Source organism: Saccopteryx leptura, chromosome 1, assembly GCF_036850995.1.
Source record: "Saccopteryx leptura isolate mSacLep1 chromosome 1, mSacLep1_pri_phased_curated, whole genome shotgun sequence".
NCBI classification, from domain to species: Eukaryota; Metazoa; Chordata; class Mammalia; order Chiroptera; family Emballonuridae; genus Saccopteryx; species Saccopteryx leptura.
Window position 1 is genome coordinate 78873014 of NC_089503.1, and position 21068 is coordinate 78894081.

The window sequence follows — 21068 nt, forward strand, 5'->3', positions numbered from 1 at the left end:
GAGGCTGATGCCCTTGGATCAACCCAGCTATCCTCAGTGCCCAGAGCCAATGCTCAAACCAAATGAGCCACCGGCTATGGGAGAGGAAGAGGGAAAGCAGGGGGAGAAGGAAGAGGAGAGAAGCAGATGGTCTCTTCTCTTGTGTGTCCTGACTGGGAATTGAACCTGGGATGTCCATATGCCAGGCCAGTGCTCTATCCACTGAGCAAACCAGCCAGGGCCCAATGTTATATTTTTTCATCTGATATTTAGAGGGCACTATTATGAGGCACTATTTTTAGGGATACATTAGTAAGCAGTATCTTGAATATTTTCCTGAAAACCCAATTTTAATGACTTGCTAGTATTTCATATTCTATTGCTACATTAACTACCAATAAACCTTATAATGCCTAGTTAACTATTACGTACTTAAATCCCAGTGAAGCCTCATAACGATTTTCAGAACAGAACCTGAAGTGTCAGCGGTTTTTATTTGAAGAGGTAGTGCCACTCCAATATAGCCACCGTATATCACCTAGAACTTCAAAAATCTCAGTACCCAAAAAGGTCTACAATGTCACAGATGTGCTTTTTCTTCCTTACACTCTTGATCATTCCTCCTATTGGTTATATAACAATGTATATAGATTCTACTATAACTTCATCTTTAACCTTAGATGAGTTCCCAGGGCTGCTCAGTTGTTTTTCTTTTTTAAAATATTTTCATTGAATTTATTGGAGTGACATTTGTTTCAGGTATACAATTCTATAATCCATCATCTGTATATCATATTGTGTTAACCACACCAAGTCAAGTCTCCCTCCATCACCATCTGTCTCCCCTCTACCTCTTTCACCTTCCCTACCCTGTTTTCCCTCCTGTCATTCCCAAACTGTTGTCTGTGTCCATACATTTATTTTCTTTGCTTAATCCTTCACCTTTTCCACCCAGCTCCCCAACATGCCTCCCCTCTCACAGCTCAGTCTGTTCTCTGTATCTATGGATCTGTTTCTATTTTGTTTGTTAATTTTGTTCATTGGATTCCACATATAAGTGAGCACATGTGGTACTTACTTTTTTGTGACTGGGTTATTTCACTTACTGTATTTCCCTATGTATAAAAAATATAGGATGCTCCCATGTATAAAATGCACATTAATTTTGGGGACTGAAATTTGAAAAAAAAATGTATTACATAAAGTTATTGAACTCAAGTTTTATTCATAAAAAAATTCATAAAACTCCTCATCACTGTCAAAACTCCCATCCATTAGCTTATCCTCATCTGTGTCTGATGATGAATCACTGTCTTCAACAATAAGTGCAAAAATAAGCACGAAAAAATGAGAAATGCAAGTAAAAAAAGCTACAACCACTGTATAAGATGTGCCCAGTTTTTAAACCTCAGATTTTCCAAACAATATGCATCTTATACATGGGAAAATATACTTAATACTTTTCAGGTCCATCAGTGCTGTCACAAAAGATAAGATTTCCTTCTTTTTTAATGGCTGAGTAGTATTCCATTGTGTCAATATACCACAATTTTTTCCACTCATCTACTGACGTGCACTTGAACTGCTTTCAAATCTTGGCTATTGTGAAAAAAGCTGCAGCTGTTATAAAGTACTGTACCTCAATTTCATGGGTTTACGTAGAGACACCAAGTCCAGATGAATTTTGAAAAGTTTTTATTAAAGGAGGAGATTTATTAAATATGCCGGCCACATATGGCTGACACACGGCAGTAGACCCAAATTGTGTGCGCGAGCTCCAAAAATAGTTCAGGGGCTGTTTATATACCCTGATCACACATGGACGGGGGAGAGCATGACATCATGACACAAGCTGACAACATTTGTTTAGGGGATACACAGAAACATTAAGACTTTCAAGGTAACACAATCAAAGATGTTTACAAATCTTTTAGGGTTCATCTTCCCTCACTGGCCTAGAGGTATTTTACTCTCAATATTCCAGGAGGGGGGGGACTACAATCAATGCTAGGTGGTATATAAATTCTGTCTCCCATTGAAAGAGAAGTTTCTCTGTTAACCTTTATTTTAGATTTAAAACTAAATTCCATTGTTCTTGCATGCCAGAAACTTCTACATTTTTCTCCCTCCCCTCCCCAAAGGAGGGACAGGACAAGAAAGCCTGACAGGAAAGCCTGACCTTTCCTCCCAGAATATCAATATTATTTTTTCAGCTTTTTGGTACCTTACAACACAGTGAACATAAATGTACATATATTCTTTCAAATTAGTGTTTCAGGTTTCTCAGATACATTCCCAAAAGAGAAATTGCTGGGTCACAAGACAGTTTCATTTTTAATTTTTTTAGGTAACTCCATACTGCTTTCCACAGGCTGCACCAATTTGCATTCCCACCAATGGTACAAGAGGGTTTCCTTTTCTCCACATCCTCACCAGCACATGTTTGTTGATTTATTGACGATAGTCATACTGACAGTTGTGAGGTGATATCTCTTTGTGGTTTTAATTTGTGTTTCTCTGATGATGAATGATTTTGAGCATCTTTTCATATGTCTATTGCCATCTATATGTACCCTTTGGAGAAGTGTCTATTCAGGTCCTCTGCCCATTTATTAATTGGATTGTTTGATTTTTGGTGTTGAGTTGCATAAGTTTTTTATAACTCCATAACAGATGTATCATTGACAAATATGTTCTCCCATTCAGTGTTGTCTTTTTATTTTTTACTGCCTATATTTTCTTCTAAGATTTTTATGGTTTTGAGTCTAACATTTAAGTCTTTAATCTATTTTGAGTTTATTCTTTTGTATGATATAAGATGATGGTCTAGGTTTATTTTTTGCATGTTTTTGTCCAGTTTTCTCAACACCACTTATTGAATCGACCAGTGCTTTTCAATACCTGATCCATGGACCAGTGCTGGTCTACCAGAAATTTCATGTCAGTCCCCAACTAGTTAACCACGCTGATGTATGATTACAGACCATCATACAACATTAGGTTGGTTAGCCTTGGCTGGTTGGCCCAGCAGTAGAGCATCAGCCTGGTGTATGGAAGTCCCTGGTTTGATTCCCGGTCAGGGCACACAGGAGAAGCAACCATCTGCTTCACTACCACCACCACCCTTTCCCCTTCTGCAGCTATGGCTGGAATGGTTTGAACAAAGTTGGCCCCAGGCACTGAAGATGGCTCCATGGCCTCAGGCCTGAGGTGCTAAAATAACTCAGTTGCCAAGCAACAGAGCTGCAGCCCAGCTGGGCAGAACATAGCCTGGTAGGGGCTTGCAGGGTCAATCTGGTCAGGGTGCATGTAGGAGTCTGTCTGCCTCCTTAAAGGAGTCTTGTCTCTCACTTAATAAACAAACAAAACATTAGGTTGATTAACTTTTGTGGACCAACATGTAGATCAACACAAAATTTCTGATGGACTGGCACCAGTCTACAGACCTGCAGTTGAAAACCACTGGAATAGACTATATTTACCCCATTATATATTTTTGCCTTCTTTGTCAAACATTAATTAACCAAAAAGGCATAAGTTTATTTCTGGGCTCTCTATTCTGGTCCATTGATCTATCAGTCTGTTTTTATGTGAGTACTCTGCTGTTTTGATTATTACAACATTGTAGTATAGTTTGATTTCAGATAGTGTGATTCCTCCAACTTTTCTTTTTTTTTAAGATTGCTGGTGGCTATTTGGGGTCTTTTGTGGTTCCATATAAAATTTTGGGATATTTGTTCTAGTTCTGTGAAATACGCCATTGGTATCCTGTTAGGAAGTGCATTGAACCTATAGATTGCTTGGATAGTATTGACATTTTAATGATGTTAATTCTTTGAACATATACTTCCACTTATTTGTACCTTCTTTAATTTCTTTCATTAGTATTTTATAATTTTCCAAGTACAGGTATTTTACATCCTTGGTTAAATTTATTCATAGGGTTTTATTTTTTTATGCAATTATAAATTGGATTTTTTTTTTTAGTTTCCATATCTGATAGTTCATTATGGTGTATAAAGATGCAACTTATTTCTGAATATTTATTTTATATCCTGCTACTTTACTAAATTTATATATCAGTTCTAGTATTTTTTTTTTTGGTGGAATCTTTAGGGTTTTCTATATACAGTATTTTATATTTGCAAATAATGACAGTTTTACTTCTTCCCTTTTTTTTAATTTTTAAAATACTTACTGACTTTAGAGAAGAGAGAAGGGGAGAGAGGAAGAGAAACAGGAATCAGTCTGTTCCTGTAGGTGCCCTGACCGAGACTGAACCAGGAACCTCCACACTTCAAGATGATGCCCTGACTAACCGAGCCCTCTGCTCAGGGCTACTTCTTCCTTTTTAATTTGGGTGCCTTTTATTTCTTCTTTTTTGATTGTTGTGTTTAGAACTTCCAATACTATGTTGAATAAGAGCCGACATACCTGTCTTATTCCTGATCTTATGAGAAACACTTGTAGTTTTTGCCCATTGAGTATGATGTTAGGTGTGGGTTTGTTGTATGCGGCCTTTATTACTTTGAGGTAATACCTCTATTCCCACTTTGCTGAGAGTTTTTATTATAAATGGGTGCTGGATTTTTATGAAATGCTTTGTTTAAAATCTTCTGTTTGTTCAATTTTTTTTCCCTGCTCTAATTGGGTATTTTCTGCTACTTTGTCTTCCAAATCATTGATTCAATCCTCAGCTTCATCCAACCTACTCTTTATTCCTTCAAGTGTATTCTTCATTGCAGATACTGTATTTTTTTATTTCTGACTGATTCTTTTTATTGTTTCTATGTCCTTATGCATGTTGTCTCTTTATTGAAGTTCTTGCTAGCTTTACTAATTTCTCACTAAATTTCTTGAGCATCTTTATAATCCATTTTTTAAAAACCTGTATTTATTGATTTGCCTGCTTCCATTTTCATTCAGTTCTTTTTCTGAACATTTCTCTTGTTATTTCATTAGGGACATGTTTCTTTGCCTCCCATTTTGGCCGCCTTTTTGTGTTTGTTTCCAGGGAGATGGGCTATGATCTGGGATGAGAGTAGCCCCCATCCCAGAGCCACACAACTCAGTCTGTCCTGGATTCTGCCCAGACCTCAGCAAGGCAGAGCCACCAGGAGTCAGGAAGTTGGGGCTGCTGGGTGCCTGGAGAGTGGAGCTAGTGGATCTCTTGAGATGAGGAAGGGCCATTCAGGTTCACAGAAAAGTGGGGGGGAATGGCCTCTGCCTCAAAGTCACATATCCTAGTCACTGACACCCCTAAATCTGCCTAAATCTCTACAGCCCAGCCCAGGCAGTTTACTCCTTCCTCATCAGATTACAATCTCAAGAGGGTGGGGCTACAGGGAGTGCAGAGGATGGGGCTTTTGCTTTCCTTCAAGCTGATGCCATAAGGAGGGTAGTGCTCCATCCAAGAAAGATGGTGTCTACAATATGGGAGAATGATTAAGCACAGGTAGACTGGTGGCTGTCCCTTCAGCTCTCTTTCCCAGAGCCACAAACCCCAGTCTCTTCTCAAATGACTCTAGTCCACTCCGCCCTCCCTCTTCTGGAGCTCAGGGTGAGGGTCTATGAACAAGATTTTGTGCATTGGCCCTTTAAGAGGGTGCCTGTGTCTCTAGCAGACTCCTGTCTCTCCCTAGAGGAGAGAATCCCTGCTGATTTTCACAGCCAGATGCTATGTGGGTGCTTCTTCCAGGCTCTGGAACTCTGAACAGGGGAGACTATCTTGGGTTTTGACCCCATGCTTCTCAGGGTAACCTTTGCAGCTAAGATATGCCTCTGGAATTTCAGGTATGGCCTGTGGGAGTGAGACTAGCCCTTTTCATATCTCCACCCTTGCTACCAGTCTTGATATGGTTTCTTCCTTAAAGCCTTGGTTATAAGATTTCTCTTCAGCCCTTGCCAGGTGGCTTAAAGGATAAAGCATCAACCTGGAGCACCAGAGGTCACAGATTTGAACCCTGGTCAGAGCATGTATGAGAAGCAATCAATGAGTACATAACTAAATGAAACAACTAAGTGAAGCGAGGTGATGCTTCTCTCTCTCAAATCAATGGAAAATTTTTAAAAAGAGAGAGAGACTTTTTCAGCTATTCTCCAAGTTGTTATACAGGTTGATCGCTGTTCAGTAGTTTTCTAAATGACCTCCAGTTGACCCTTATCATTTTATCTCACTCAGTTTCTTTCACCCTAAACCCCAGCTTCTACCAAGCCCTAGCCAATGATTTTAGTTGTTTTTTTCCCCCTACTTTGTTGATGTTGTTCTGTACTTCCCAATCACCCAGGTAGGCACCTCTTAGGAATCTCAGATCTGTTCCTTTCTCTTATTCTTTATATTCCAGTCCAGGTTTTCCCCTCTGCATTATCCAGTGTCTCTTATCTCCCCCTTCCTCTTACCTAATTTTCATTGTCCGGTTTTATACTTTATCACCTTACTCTTCAATTAATAGTTCCTCTTAAAATTTCACTCCTAAATATTTTTAAGATTGAAATTTTGGGGTGGGTGTTGCTAACTATTAGTATTATCTGAAAAATATGAACTGTGTAAGTCAACCTTACCCACATTTTGACTTCTGATTCCAAAGACTCCTTTCTAGATTAAAAGTAAATAGCAATTTTTATGTCTTGGATTGATTTGAAATGTTACCTATTTTCTACTAGAACCAAGTTTTATAAATTTGTCACTATTACTAAGGACACTTTTCATGTACCTAATTTTAAATTGTTGAATGTCAGAATCAAAGTCAATAACTTTAAATAAACTGTCAGTTTATCTTAACATACAGTTGACCCTGGAACAACAAGGGGGTTAGGAGTGTCGGCCCCCTACCACATGCAGCCAAAATTTCATGTATTTCTTTTGACTCTTTCAAAAATGTAACTACTAATAGCCTACTGTTAACCAGAAACTTGACTGATATCATAAATAGTTGATAAACATTTTGTATGTTATTGTATTATATACTGTATTCTTACACTTAAAGCTAGAGAAAAGAAAATTTTACTAAGAAAACTTTAAGAGGATGTGAGGGCGATCTGGCTGTGACATCTGTCACCCCATTGATTGCTAGGGTTGATTCGGCTGATCTGGCTGGCTAGGCGGGTGTCCCCTTCCTCCCTCACCGCTCCATGTGCGTCGCTCCCGAAGCTGTGCGCTTGGTCGAAGAGGATGACCTTCCCCGCTAGAGGAGAGGACCATTCTTCGGTCAAGGGTATACAAGTAGCTGCGCTCCCCTGCTAGAACCTCCAAACAAGTCTCAAGAAAACGTTAAGAAAGAGAAAATATATTTACAGTATTTATTGGAAAAAAAAAACATGTAAGTGGACCCATGCATTTAAACCCATATTGTTTAAGGGTCAACTGTAGTCTATTTATCACGAAGTATCATTATATATTTTACAAGGGGTCATTCCATATTTCTCCAACCTCATTACCACCACACAGTTTCAGGTCACCTTTAAGTTACTGTAAAAGCCTCCTATTTTATAGCCTTTCTTCACTGACTATTTTGGAACTTGTGGATTTATAAAATAAAAATTTCCCCAAGTGTTCTTTAAAATCAGATCTCTATAGAAAACATGAAACTCTATATTTTTCTAATTTTAAGCAAGGTGTAGCTTTCATTCTCTATATAAGTATATTTGTTTTCCAGCATAACCAGTTCAGCCATTTTATTTCTCTTCCAAAACAACACTACTCACTGTGGCCAAATGAATTATTCCAATTTGACATATTGGAGATGGCTTAAATAATCACAACATCCTCTGCATGGCTTTTATGTGACACTACATTGCACTTGTTCTGTAAAATTATTTATTTCCATGTACACTTCCCTAATGTATTACATATTCCTTGATTTTTTTCTTTCAAAAAAATTTTAATCATTAAACATTTCCAAATATTCTTTGCTCTGCCCACTTGGTGAGCACTAAGTGCTTAATAAAAATTACTGAGTTGATGATTGAAAACATCAATCTATTTATGCAATAATAGATAGTCAAAGACTTAGTAGCTATAGGATTTGTTTCCAACCATTTTGTTTTCTTTGCAAAATTTAGTGAGAAATGTTTAAATTCTAGAAAGTACTATATTAATACCATACTTCTGCTTGCATATTCATAGAATATAAGTGATGTCTGGCATTTAGTCAGGCACTGTGAGGAATACAAAGATAATGAAATGCATAGTCCTTACCCTTAAGTTGCTTACAGTGTGGGCCCTGGCCAGTTTGCTCAGTGGTAGAGCGTCAGACCAGTGTGTGGATGTCCCAGGTTCAATTACCAGTCAGGGCACACAGAAGAAACACCCATTTCCTTCTCCACTCCTCCACTCCTCTCCACTCCTTCTCCTCTAGCTTCTCCCTCTCTCCTCCCCTCCTGCACCAACAGTTCCATAGGAGTGAGTTGTCCCTGAGCACTGAGGATGGCTGCATGGCCCCTGCCCCGGGCACTAAGAAGAGCTCGGTTGCTGAGCAATGGAGCAACACCCCAGATGGGCAGAGCTTCACCCCCTATTGGGCTTGCAGGGTGCATCCTGGGTGGGGCACATGTGAGAGTCTGTCTCTCTACCTCCCCTCCTTTCACTGAATAAAAAATAAATTTAAAAACAAAGTTGCTTACAGCATGGACAAGAAGATAAGATACAGTGGCCAGCCCTCAGCAAAATTGAGGAGCAGTGAAGTCTTTGGTATTCCCAAAGCCACAGCACGTTGTGAGCAAAAACTAGAAGAACTGAGCATGCTGTATCAAGCTATTTCTACCACTTCTTCCCCAGGTTAGCCTAATTGGTACTGCCTAAATGAAGACCTAGATTCTGTTTCCCAGAATGACTTGATATTGGCTTCACCTTGGATGGTAGCTTTGAAAGCCACAGGGACAGTCATTAAATCAGTCCAAGCCCCATCCCATAAAAAAACAAGAAACAGGTTTGGTGACTGAGCGTAGAGAATAAAAGAAGAGAAGAAACGTCTGGTGTTAGCTCAGGAAGTCAAAAGGAAGTACCAGATGCAGGTTGTTTGAAACTTCCTTATAACTAATCAGCATTTGTTATGAGATTTTTTTTTTCATTTTTAACAAATAAAATGCTTAGTTTTTATACAAAGATTAAGTTACAAATTCCATATTTTTGTAGTAAAAACTAAGATATATCTAAGCAATAAATCCAAAATGGGTGGTTTAATGCTTTTTTGCTTTTCTAGTGGGGAAAAAGAGCACTTTTTTTTTTTCAGAATGAAGATGTGTAAATGAAATGAGCCCTGTTCAATAATTTTCTCAAATTTATGTTTGTTCCTCTACTTTTTTAAAAGGAATTTAGAGCAAAGTCAAGAGAATGGGATAAGCAAGAGATACTGTATCAGACTCATCTGGTTTCTTTAGATGCTCAACAAAAATTATTGTCTGAGAAGTGTAATCAATTTCAGGTACTTTAATACTATCCTCTAAATTAGAAGAAATTAGAGGTTAAATATTACTATCTTTGCCATTCAGCATGAGATTGTTTTTCAAATAGAAAGGCCAAGTAATAGAAAATAACCAGAGTAAGTCCGACACTGGTTAAAGTCCTAAGTGCATGAAATATTGATAATGGTAAGTTTAGTCTACATGTCTCCAAGGATGGTGCTATTAAAAGTGTCAATTGTTAATAGTGTGTGTTTTTTGCATGCCTATGTGGAAGTCGCTCAGAAAGTTTAGTGTTGCTTGCTCCTTGCCCTCAAGACCTTGACAGCCTAGACACAGAGATAATACATGTCCTGATTTAATGACAAAGTGAATGGAAAGGATCAAAATCCTTTTCAAAGTCAAAGAAGAGAAAAATTTGAGCTCAGCCAGAAAACATCTGCCAGTAGGGGTGGAACTGAGCCTTGAAGAATGGATATGTTTTGAGACAAGAGAGGATGTGCTGTGGTGGGAAAAACATGGGCAAAGTCACTGAGGCAAGAGAAGCAAATTCTGGAAATGGAAAATGGGTCAGTTGGCAGGGAGTCAGTGTGAGTGGGAGGTATAGATGAGTAGTAGATGGTAAGCATAGTGAATTGGATGCAGATTGTAGTAAGCCTTTAATGCTTGGCTAAGGAATTTTGAATTTTCATTAAAGCCAATAGGAAACTATTGTTTGGTTGACATACTTATTTTTCACTTTTTCTTTAAATTAATTGAATTATATGTCATACATTTTCCCTGAATTCAACAATACAAACTAATGTAATGTAAAATTAATAGCCTCAACCCCTACTCTATTTTTTATTGATTTTAAACTTCCTTATAACTAATCAGCATTTGTTTACATTTGTTATTGTGTTTACATAGATTCCAGTTTTGCCCCGAATGCATCCCCCCTCCCCCGTATTCCCCTCAACATCTCCTCTACCCCCCTCCCCATTGCACCCTCCCCCATTCCCTTCAGGTTTATCCCATCCTATCATCCCCTTTCCCTCTGTCCTCTTTTCCTGTGGTCTCTTTGATCTCTCCTCTGTCTCAATTCCATTCCTCAGTTCACATTGTTAATTTCATTCCTCAAATGAGTTAGGTCATATGATTTTTTTCTTTTTCTGCCTGGCTTATTTCACTTAACATAATAGTTTCCATGTCCATCCATGTTGTTGCAAAGGTAAGATTTCCTTCTTTTTCATGGCCCCATATTATTCCATAGTATAGATGTATCCCTGCTTTTCAATCCACTCATCCACTGACAAACACTTAGGCTGTTTCCAGATCTTCTCTATTGTGAACAATGCTGCCATAAACATGGGGATGCATTTCTTTTTTTTGAAACAGTGCTATGGTGTTCTTGGGGTATATTCCTAAAAGTGGGATAGCTAGGTCAAAAGGCAGTTTGATTTTTAATTTTTTGAGGAATCTCCATACTGTTTTCCACAGTAAAATACACCAGTCTGCATTCCCACCAGCAGTGTAGGAGGGTTCACTTTTCTCCATACCACGTCAGCACTTATTCTGTGTTGTTTTGTTGATGAGCACCATTCTGACTGGTGTGAGATGATATCTCATGGTGGTTTTAATTTGCATTTCTCTAATGACTAGTAATATTGAGCATTTTTTCATATGTCTATTGGCCATCTGTATGTCCTCTTTGGAGAAGTGTATAATCATTTCTTTTGCCAATTTTTGATTGGATTGTTTGTCTTTCTGGTGTTGAGTTTTACAAGTTCTTTATAAATTTTGGTTATTAACCCCTTATCAGATGTATTGTCGAATATGTTCTCCCATTGTGTAGTTTGTCTTTTTTTGTTGTTCTTATTGTCTTTAGCTGTGGAAAAGCTTTTTAGTTTGAGGCCCTGGCCGGTTGGCTCAGTGGTAGAGCATCGGCCTGGCGTGCAGGAGTCCTGGATTCGATTCCCGAACAGGGCACACAGGAGAAGCGCCCATCTGCTTCTCCACTCCTCCCCCTCTCCTTCCTCTCTGTCTCTCTCTTCCCCTCCCGCAGCCAAGGCTCCATTGGAGCAAAGTTGGTCCGGGCGCTGAGGATGGCTCTGTGGCCTCTGCCTCAGATGCTAGAATGGCTCTGGTTGCAGCAGAGCGATGCCCCAGATGGGCAGAGCATCGCCCCCTGGTGGGCATGCCGGGTGGATCCTGGTCCCGGTCAGGCAAATGCGGGAGGCTGACTGCCTCCCCATTTCCAGCTTCAGAAAAATACAAAAAGGAAAAAAAAAAAGCTTTTTAGTTTGATATAGTCCCATTTGTTTGTCCTGTCTATTATTTCCCTTGCCCGTGGAGATAACTCAGCAAATATATTGCTGCGAGAAATGTCGGAAAGCTTACTGCCTATGTTTACTTCTAAGATGCTTATGGTTTCACAGCTTACATTTAAGTCTTTTATCCATTTTGAGTTTATTTTTGTGAATGGTATAAGTTGGTGGTCTAGTTTCATTTTTTTGCAGGTTGCTGTTCAGTTTCCCAACACCATTTGTTGAAGAGGCTGTCTTTACTCCATTGTATGCTCTTACCTCCTTTGTCAAATATCAGCTGTCCATAAAGGTGTGGGTTTATTTCTGGGTTCTCTGTTCTCTTCCATTAATCTATATGCCTGTTCTTATGCCAGTACCAAGCTGTTTTGATTACAATGGCCTTGTAGTATAACTTGATATCAGGAAGTGTGATACCTCCCACTTTATTCTTCCTTTTCAAGATTGCTGAGGGTAATCGTGTTCTTTTTTGGTTCCATATAAATTTTTGGAATATGTGTTCTATATCTTTGAAGTATGTCATTGGTGTTTTAATTGGTATTGCATTGAATTGATAAATTGCTTTTATAAATTATAAATTTAGAATTTATAAAATGTCTAATATAGACATTTTAATGATGTTTATTATTCATAACCATGAGCATGGTATATGCTTCCACTTGTTTGTATTTTCCTTGATTTCTTTTATCAGTGTTTTATAATTTTCCGAGTACAAGTATTTAATCTCCTTGGTTAAATTTATTTGTAGGTACTTTATATTTTTGGTTGCAATAGTGAAGGGGATTGTTTCCTTAATTTCTCTTTCTGACTATTCATTGTTGGTGTTTAAAAATGCCTCTGATTTCTGAGTAATTTTATATCCTGCCAACTTGCTGAATTTATTTTTCAGGTTCAGTAGTTTTTTTACTGAGACTTTAGGGTTTTTTATATATAATATCATATCATCTGCAAATAATGATAGTTTTACTTCTTCAATTTGGATGCTTTTTATTTCTTCTTCTTGTCTGATTGCTGTGGCTAGGACTTCCAGGACTATGTTGAATAAGAGTGGTGAAAGGGGGCACCCCTGCCTTGTTCCTGATCTTAAAGGGATTGCTTTTAATTTTTGCCCATTGAGTATGATGTTGGCTGTGGGTTTGTCATAGATGGCTTTTATCATGTTGAGGTATATTCCCTGTATTCCCACTTTGCTGAGAGTTTTGATCATGAATAGGTGCTGGACTTTATCAATGCTTTTTCTGCATCTATTGAAATTATCATGTGGTTTTTCTCATTCTTCTTGTTTATGTGATGAATCACATTGATTGATTTGCGAATATTGTACCAGCCTTGCCTCCCCAGAATAAATCCCCCTTGATCATGGTGTATGATTTTTTTCATATATTGCTGGATCTGGTTGGCTAATATTTTGTTGAGGATTTTAGCATCTAGTTTCATCAGGGATATTGGCCTATAATTTTTGGTGTGTGTGTTGTCTTTGCCTGGTTTTGGAATCAGACTTATGCTCACCTCATAAAAGGAGCTTGGAATAATTCCTTTCTCTTGAATTTTTTGAAATAGCTTGAGAAGGCTAGGAGTTAGTTCTTCTTTGAATATTTGGTAGAATTCACTTGTGAAGCCATCAGGCCCTGGGGTTTTGTTTTTTTGGGGAGTTTTCTGATAACTGTTTCGATCTCATTTGTTGTAATTAGGTTGTTTAGGTTTTCTGATTCTTCCAGATTCATTTTTAAAATATTATATGTTTCAAGGAATTTGTTCATTTCATCGAGGTTGTCTAATTTTTTGACATACAGTTCTTCATATATTTTCTTACATCCTTTGTCTTTCTGTTGTGTCAGTTTTATTTCTCCATTCTCATTTCTAATTTTATTTATTTTTTTCTTGGTGAGTCTGGTTAAAGGTTCTTCTATCTTGTTTACCTTTTCAAAGAACCAGCTCCTTGTTTCATTGATCCTCTGTATTGTTTCTTTAGCCTCTATGTCATTTATTTCAGCTCTGATCTTTATTATTTCCTTCCTTCTACTACCTCTGGGCTTTACTTGCTGTTCTTTTTCTAGTTTTTTAGATCCAGAGTAAACTTGTTTATTTGCACTTTTTCTAGCTTCTTAAGTTATGCCTGTAATGCTATGAACTTCACTCTCAGTACTGCTTTTGCAGTTTCCCATATATTTTGAGTTGTTTTATGCTCATTATCATTTGTTTCTAGGAATTTTTTTATTTCTTTTTTAATCTCATTGTTAACCCATTTGTTATTTAATAACATGCTATTTAGTTTCCATGTGTTTGAGTATTTTACAGTTTTTCTGTTGTGATTGATTTCTAGGTTCATGCCATTGTGATCAGAGAAAATGCTTGATATGATTTCAATCTTCTTAAATTTGTTGAGACCGCTTTTGTGCCCTAATATGTGGTCTATCCCAGAGAATGTTCCATGCGCACTTGAAAAGAATGTATATTCTGCAGCTTTAGGGTAAAAGGCTCTAAAGATATCTATTAAATGGAGTTGTTCTAGTGTGTCCTTTAAGTCTGCTGTTTCTTTGTTAATTTTCTTTTGAGGATCTATCTAGTGATGTTAGTGGGGTATTGAGATTCCCTACTATTATAGTATTGCTGTTGATCTCACCCTTTCCTTTTTTTTTTTTTTTTCCTTCATTTTTTTTCTGAAGCTGGAAACAGGGAGAGACAGTCAGACAGACTCCCGCATGCGCCCGACCGGGATCCACCCGGCACGCCCACCATGGGGCGACGCTCTGCCCACCAGGGGGCGATGCTCTGCCCATCCTGGGTGTCGCCATGTTGCGACCAGAGCCACTCTAGCACCTGAGGCAGAGGCCACAGAGCCATCCCCAGTGCCTGGGCTGTCTTTGCTCCAATGGAGCCTTGGCTGCAGGAGGGGAAGAGAGAGACAGAGAGGAAAGCATGGCGGAGGGGTGGAGAAGCAAATGGGCGCTTCTCCTGTGTGCCCTGGCTGGGAATCGAACCCGGGTCCTCCGCACGCTAGGCCGACGCTCTACCGCTGAGCCAACCGGCCAGGGCTATCTCACCCTTTAAATCCATCAAAGTCTGCTTGATATATTTAGCTGCTCCTATATTAGGTGTGTAGATATTTATAACGGTTATATCTTCCTGTTGGATTGCTCCCTTTATCATTATGTAGTGACCTTCTTTATCTCTTACTATAGCCTTTGTTTTAAAGTCTATTTTGTCTGATATAAGTATTGCTACCCCAGCTTTTTTTTTCATTTCCATTTGTATAAAGTATTTTTTTTCCATCCTTTTACCTTCAGTCTATGTGCATCTTTTGTTTTAAGGTGTGTCTCTTATAGACAGCATATGTATGAGTCCTGTTTTCTTATCCACACAGCTACCCTATGTCTTTTGATTGGATCATTTAATCCATTTATGTTTACATTTAAGGTTATTATTGATATGTAGTTGTTTATTGCCATTTTATTCTTTAAAACTGTATTCTTCTTTTGCTATATTCTTTTCCCCCTTTGATCTGTTTACAACTGGCCCCTTAATAGTTCCTGCAGCATTGGTTAGATTGTAATGAATTCCTTGAGCTTTTTTTTTTTTTGTCTGGAAAGCTTTTTATTTCTCTTTCAATTTTAAATGATAGCCTTGCTGGATAAAGTAGTCATGGTAGTAGGCTCTTGTTCTGCATTACTTTGAATATTTTTTGCCATTCCCTTCTGGCCTTAAGTGTTTCTGTTGAGAAGTCAGATGTCATCCTTATGAGGCTCCTTTGTAGGTGATAGCCTTTTTATCTCTAGCAGCTTTTAATATTTTCTCTTTATTTCTTAGCTTTGGTATTTTAATTATGATGTATCTTGGTGTAGATTTCTTTGGGTTTCTCTTTAATGGAATTCTCTGTGCTTCTTGAACTTGTGTGATTTTTTTCCTGCATCAATTTAGGGAAGTTTTCAGCTATGATATGATTGAACAAAGTCTCTATTCCTTGTTCCTTCCCTTCTTCAGGAATCCCTATGATCCAGATGTTATTTCTCTTCATGTTGTCACAGAGCTTTCTTAGAGTTTCCTCAGACTATTGAGCCTCTTTTTTTTTTTTTTTCGCTGCTCTGCTTCCATGCTTTTGTCTATCTTGTCCTCTAACTCGCTGAATCCATCCTCAGCTTCGTCCAGCCTGCTTTTAATTCCTTCCATTGTGGTCTTTATTTCTGATATTGTATTTATCATTTCTGATTTTGTTTTATTATTTTAATGTCTTTTTTTTTACTTGCTATCTCTTTATTTAGGTGTTCTTTATGTCCATCTATTGTTGTTCTAAGATCTTTGAGCATCCTAACCATCACTATTTTAAACTCTGCATCCAGTAATTTGGTTATATCTGACTCATTCAAGTTCTTTTCTGGGGATTTCTCTTGATTCAATTAAGTTGTATTTCTCTGCCTTCCCATTTTGTCTGTGTATAAGAAGGGTGTGGCCACTCTAGTCCAATAGGTATGGCCTCTGTGTTCTCTAAGTGTGGTCTGTGTGCAGGCTCACCACCCTCTCTGCCACTGCCTCAGGCATTTGGGCATGGGTGTTGCAGGCACTGGCTGGCTGCTGATATCACTGCAGTTTTCACCTCTCTTCCAGGGGAGGGGCTGTGTCATGTGCCCAGGTTACAAGCCTCAGCCTTTGCCCTGCCCCTGTGGGTGTGGCTGCACTTGCACATCAGGTTACAAGCCCCAGCTCTGTGGTCCAGGCAGGGCTGCGTGCCTGTGCTCAGCCACGAGTCTCTGCAGTTTCCAGGCTTTTGCCTTTTTCCTGCAGGCAGGATTGCAGGTGGGCCTGCAGCCAGCTGGACCACTTTCATGTGCCCCTTCCACCCCTGCTGGGTGAGACTGAGCTCAAGCCAGGCCTCAGTTGTGGCCAGCCTGGCTTCCACCCCACCAATGGGACTGCGCTTCTGCATTCTGCTGCTGCCCTCCCTTTGGCTATCCCTTAGCAGTGTCGGTGGGGGCACTGCAGCTCAGACCCTAGCATTCAATACTGTATTCCTTAAGGCTCCCTCCTTCTAAGTGACTCTGCTCTGAATGCCACAGAAGAGCTTGTTTGGCTGGTGTCCTGCTTCCCTTTGCTGGTATTGCTCTTTCCAGGGGAAATACTCACTTCAGATTTGGGGAGTGACTCAGCCCAGGGGTTAGGGTGACTTCCCTCAAAGTGTTTCTCCCTCTGCCTCCTAGATTACATTCTCTTCCTGCTACTCTGGTTCTCTCCACTCTTGTCCCCTGGAGCCCCAGGTGAGTGGTTGTGAAAGAGATTTTCTGTGCGGTCCCTTTAAGAAGAATCCTGGGTCTGAGAAATCTGTCTCTTTTTCACAAACAGTAGCCTGATTTGTTTCGCATCTAAATACTGTCTTACACTTCTTCAAGGCTCTGGGGCTGCAGGCTGGGGCTTTTGTTACTGGGGCCCAGGACTTTCCCCTCTCTGCTAAATTCAATTCCCACCACGTGAGTCCCTCTGGGCTGCCATTCGCTCCTGGGAGCTGGGCAGCCCTTTCTATGTTTCTGCTTTTCCTACCAGTCTCAGGGTGGCTTCTTTGGTATTCCTTGGTTAAAGAGTCCTCTTAGTTTAGTCCAAAGTTGGTCTTTTCAGATGATGGTTCTTAAAATTAAGTTGTAATCCACTTTGGTTCTGGGAGGTGGAAGTTGGTACGTCCGCCTACTCCATTGCCATCTTGCTGCTCCTACTCTATTTTTATCTATTTAATATAAACACTGTTAACAGGTGTTATCTTTACTACTTTTTCTTTTGTTTGTACAAATATGTAAAAATATGTATTTGTGTGGAAGTTTCATATTTCCCTTTAAAATTTTTATTTTTTATTTAATAATAAACCATAAATATCCTTTTGAGTTACTACATAAAATTGTACTTAATTCTGCATAGTATTTTATAGTATATAGTAGATATATATATATATATAATATATATCTTATATAATATACTATAATAATAATATAATCTTATATAATATACCATAATTCTTTTCATTATTTCCTTATTGATATACATTCAGGTTGTTTCCATTTTTATGTCATTACAGAATTGTAACAATACCATTTATATATACCTTTAAGTAACTGTTCTTTTCTTTTGTTAGATAAAAATTGTAGAAATAATTGCTGAACCATAGGATATATCCATTCAAAGTTTTAATAAATACTAGCAGATTACTTTTGAAAAGGTTATAGTAATTTACAATTCATGAATGGGTACCCATACTCTCACCCGAGTACAATATTAACAGTCTTTTGATTTTTACCAACTTAATGAACTGATAGTAAAATTTGCTTGATTTGCTTTGCATTTCTCTGACTGCTCATAAGACTGAGAATCTTTTCATATGCTTCTTAGCCTTTTTCATTTTCTCTTCTGTGAATTGTCTGTTCATAAATGTTGTGCATTTTTCCTTTGTGTTGTCTTTTCCTTATTGATATGTAAAGTTTTAGTACATGAGGAATTATTAACCCTCGTTTTATGAACTGACAACATTTTTTTTACAGTCCAATTGTTTTTGTGTCATTTTGTGTACTTTTGGTATTAGAGACATTTTGTGTGTGTGTGTCATTTTATTTTATTTTCAATTACAGTTGACATGCATTATTATATTAGTTCCAGGTGTATATCCCAGTGATTAGACATTACATTACTTACAAAGTGATCATCCCAATAAATCTTGTACTCATCTAACATCATACACAGTTATTAGAATATTAGTTATTATTGACTATATTCTCTATGCTGTACTTTACATCCCCATGACTTCCATGACAACCAATTTGGAATTCTTAATTCTTTCACCTTTTTCATCCATCCCCCTAATCCCCTCCCATTGGCAACCTCAAAATATTCTCTGTATTTATGAGTCTGTTTCTGTTCTCCTTGTTTATTTTGTTTTTATAGATTCAATTGTTGATAGATATGTGTTTATTGTCATTTTATTATTCACATTTTATATTATTATTATTATTATTATTTTCCTCCTTCTCCCCCCCCCCACCTTTTCCTTCTTCTTCCTAAAGGAGACCCTTTAACATTTCATATAATACTGGTTTGGTGGTGATGAACTTTAGCTTTTTCTTGCCTGGGAAGCTCTTTACCTGTCCTTCAATTATAAATAATAGCTTTGCTGGAAAGAGTAATTGTGGTTGTAAGGTCCTTGCTATTCATCACTTTGAATATTTCTTGCCAATCCCCTCTGGTCTGCAAAGTTTCTGCTGAGAAATCAGCTGACAGTCTTATGGGAACTTCCTTGTAGATAATCAACTGCCTTTCTCTTGCCGCTTTTACAATTCTTTGTCTTTAACCCTTTTTATTTAATTATGATGTTTCTTGGTGTGGGGTTCTTTGGGTTCATCTTGTTTGGGACTCTCTGTGCTTCCTGGACTTCTATGTCTATTTCCTTCACCAAGTTAGGGAAGTTTTCTGTCATTTTTTCAAATAGGTTTTCAATTCCTTGCTTTCTCTCTTCTCCTTCTGGCAACCCCATGATGAGAATGTTACTATGCTTGAAGTTGTCTCAAAGGCTCCTTATACTATCATTATTTTTTGGATTTTTTTCTTCCTATTCTGAATGAGTGTTTTTGCTTCTTTATATTCCAAATCACTGATTTGATTCTTGGCTTTATTTACTCTAATGTTGACTTTCAGTAAACTATTCTTCATTTCAGTTCATGTAGCCTTCATTTCTGACTGGTCCTGTTTTTGACGCTGTTGAGGTTCTCACTAAGTTCATTGAGCATCCTTATAACGAGTGTTTTGAACTCTGCACCTAGTAAATTGCTTGTCTTGTCTCCATTTTGTTTAGTTCCTTTTTTGGAGTTTTTTTCTGTGTTTCATTTGGGACATATTTTTTTTCTCCTCATTTTGTTAGCCTTCCTTTGTTTGACTCTATGTCATAGGTAGAGCTGCTATGTCTCCTAGGCTGGTAGAGTGGCCTAATATAGTAGGTGTCCTGAACTATAGGGTCTGGTGACACAGCTTCCCTGATTACCCAAGTTAGGCACTCGAGGTGCGCCCCTACGATATGGACTTTGATCACCCTTCTCTTGTAGTTGAGCCTTGATTGCTGTTGGCGTATAAATGGGAGGGGTTTATGCCAAGGCTGATCAGCAGCAAGGACTGGCTGCAACCACTGACCTCCAGCCACTGTGGAGGATCAGCTATGCCGGAGCCCACCCCACAGAGCAGGACTTACATCAGCAGGGCTCTGGTATACACTGAGTCTGCCCCTTGAGTGTGTTGCTTGTGCAAATGGTTAGGTCATGGTCTTCAATGTCATCTGAAACTGTCTACAGTGTGTGCTAGCTCTGGGTCCTCCTGGGAGGTGCAGGCCAAGGTCAGCCACCACCTATGTACTGCCCAAAGCCAGCCAGCATGAGCTACAAAGCAATTTGCAGGTGGCTACTACTTGTGCTGGATGTGGAGGTGCCCAGGAGTGGCAAAGCTGTGAACCAAGGCCAGCTGCTGCCAGTGCCAGGTCACTTAGCAAAAAGGTATGGAGCTCACAGAAGCCAGATACTGCTTATTTGAGAGATTTAGGAAAATGTGGATTATGTACCAAAAGAGACCATTCATATGGAAAAGCTACTGGAAACAGCTTGAGTGGGCCTGAAAGTTGGGTTGGTGGGGCCTCATGGAATCACTAGGGTGGAGCAACCAGTGTGAACCATGTTGTTGAAGTCTCAGATATGGCACCTGCCTGCTGTCTCTGTGAGGGTGGGGCTCATCAAATGCCATCATTTCTATCTAGCAGAAAGTGGCCCCTCACTCTCAAACTGATACTGTGTAATTCAGTTCCTCCCCATATGTCTCTGGTGGCTTTCAAGCTTCTGCCCCTACCCTGACTCAGAGAGAGTGAGTCTGAGGTAGTCCATGCACAGGTCCTGTAAGAAAAACTGCTTAGGACTCTAGCAGCCTTAATCCTTGCTGGTTTTTACAGCCAGAAGTTATGGGAACTTCTTTTCATGGCACTAGACCCCTGGTCTGGGGGCCTAGTATAGGGCTGGGACCCCTTGCTCCTCAGGGGAAACCTCCATTACTGAGATGGCCTTCCCAATTTTTAGCTGCCACATGTGGGTATGGGACCAGCCCTTTTCTGTCTCTGCCCCCCCTCTTACCAGTCTTGATGTGGCTTCTTCTGTAATTCCCTAGTTGTAGAACTTCATTCAGCCAGAAGTCAGGCAGTTCTGAATGCTGATTGTTCTGTAGTTTAGCTGTAATTTTGATATATTGTGTTTGCCTGGGCCACCATCTTGACCAGAAGTCCCAGGACATTTTCAACTATTGTGTAATTGAATCTATAATTTTCCTCTTTTTATATATTCAAGATTTTTTCTTATGAATAAGAATTCTTTACCCCAGGAGTCCTGACCT

General features: G+C 38.9%; 1 protein-coding gene across 3 annotated transcripts in view; it reads left to right on the forward strand.

Annotated features, from left to right (window-relative positions):
* The window catches only part of DEUP1 (deuterosome assembly protein 1), a 99973-nt gene that overhangs the window by 24811 nt on the left and 54094 nt on the right, over positions 1–21068 (forward strand). Inside the window, exon 5 of one of the 3 annotated variants that reach the window (XM_066360723.1) lies at positions 9288–9401. The exons of the other annotated variants lie outside the window; for them this stretch is intronic. Coding sequence (XP_066216820.1) covers positions 9288–9401 — 114 coding nt within the window. The remainder of the gene's footprint in view (positions 1–9287; positions 9402–21068) is intronic. 3 annotated transcript variants of the gene reach the window in all.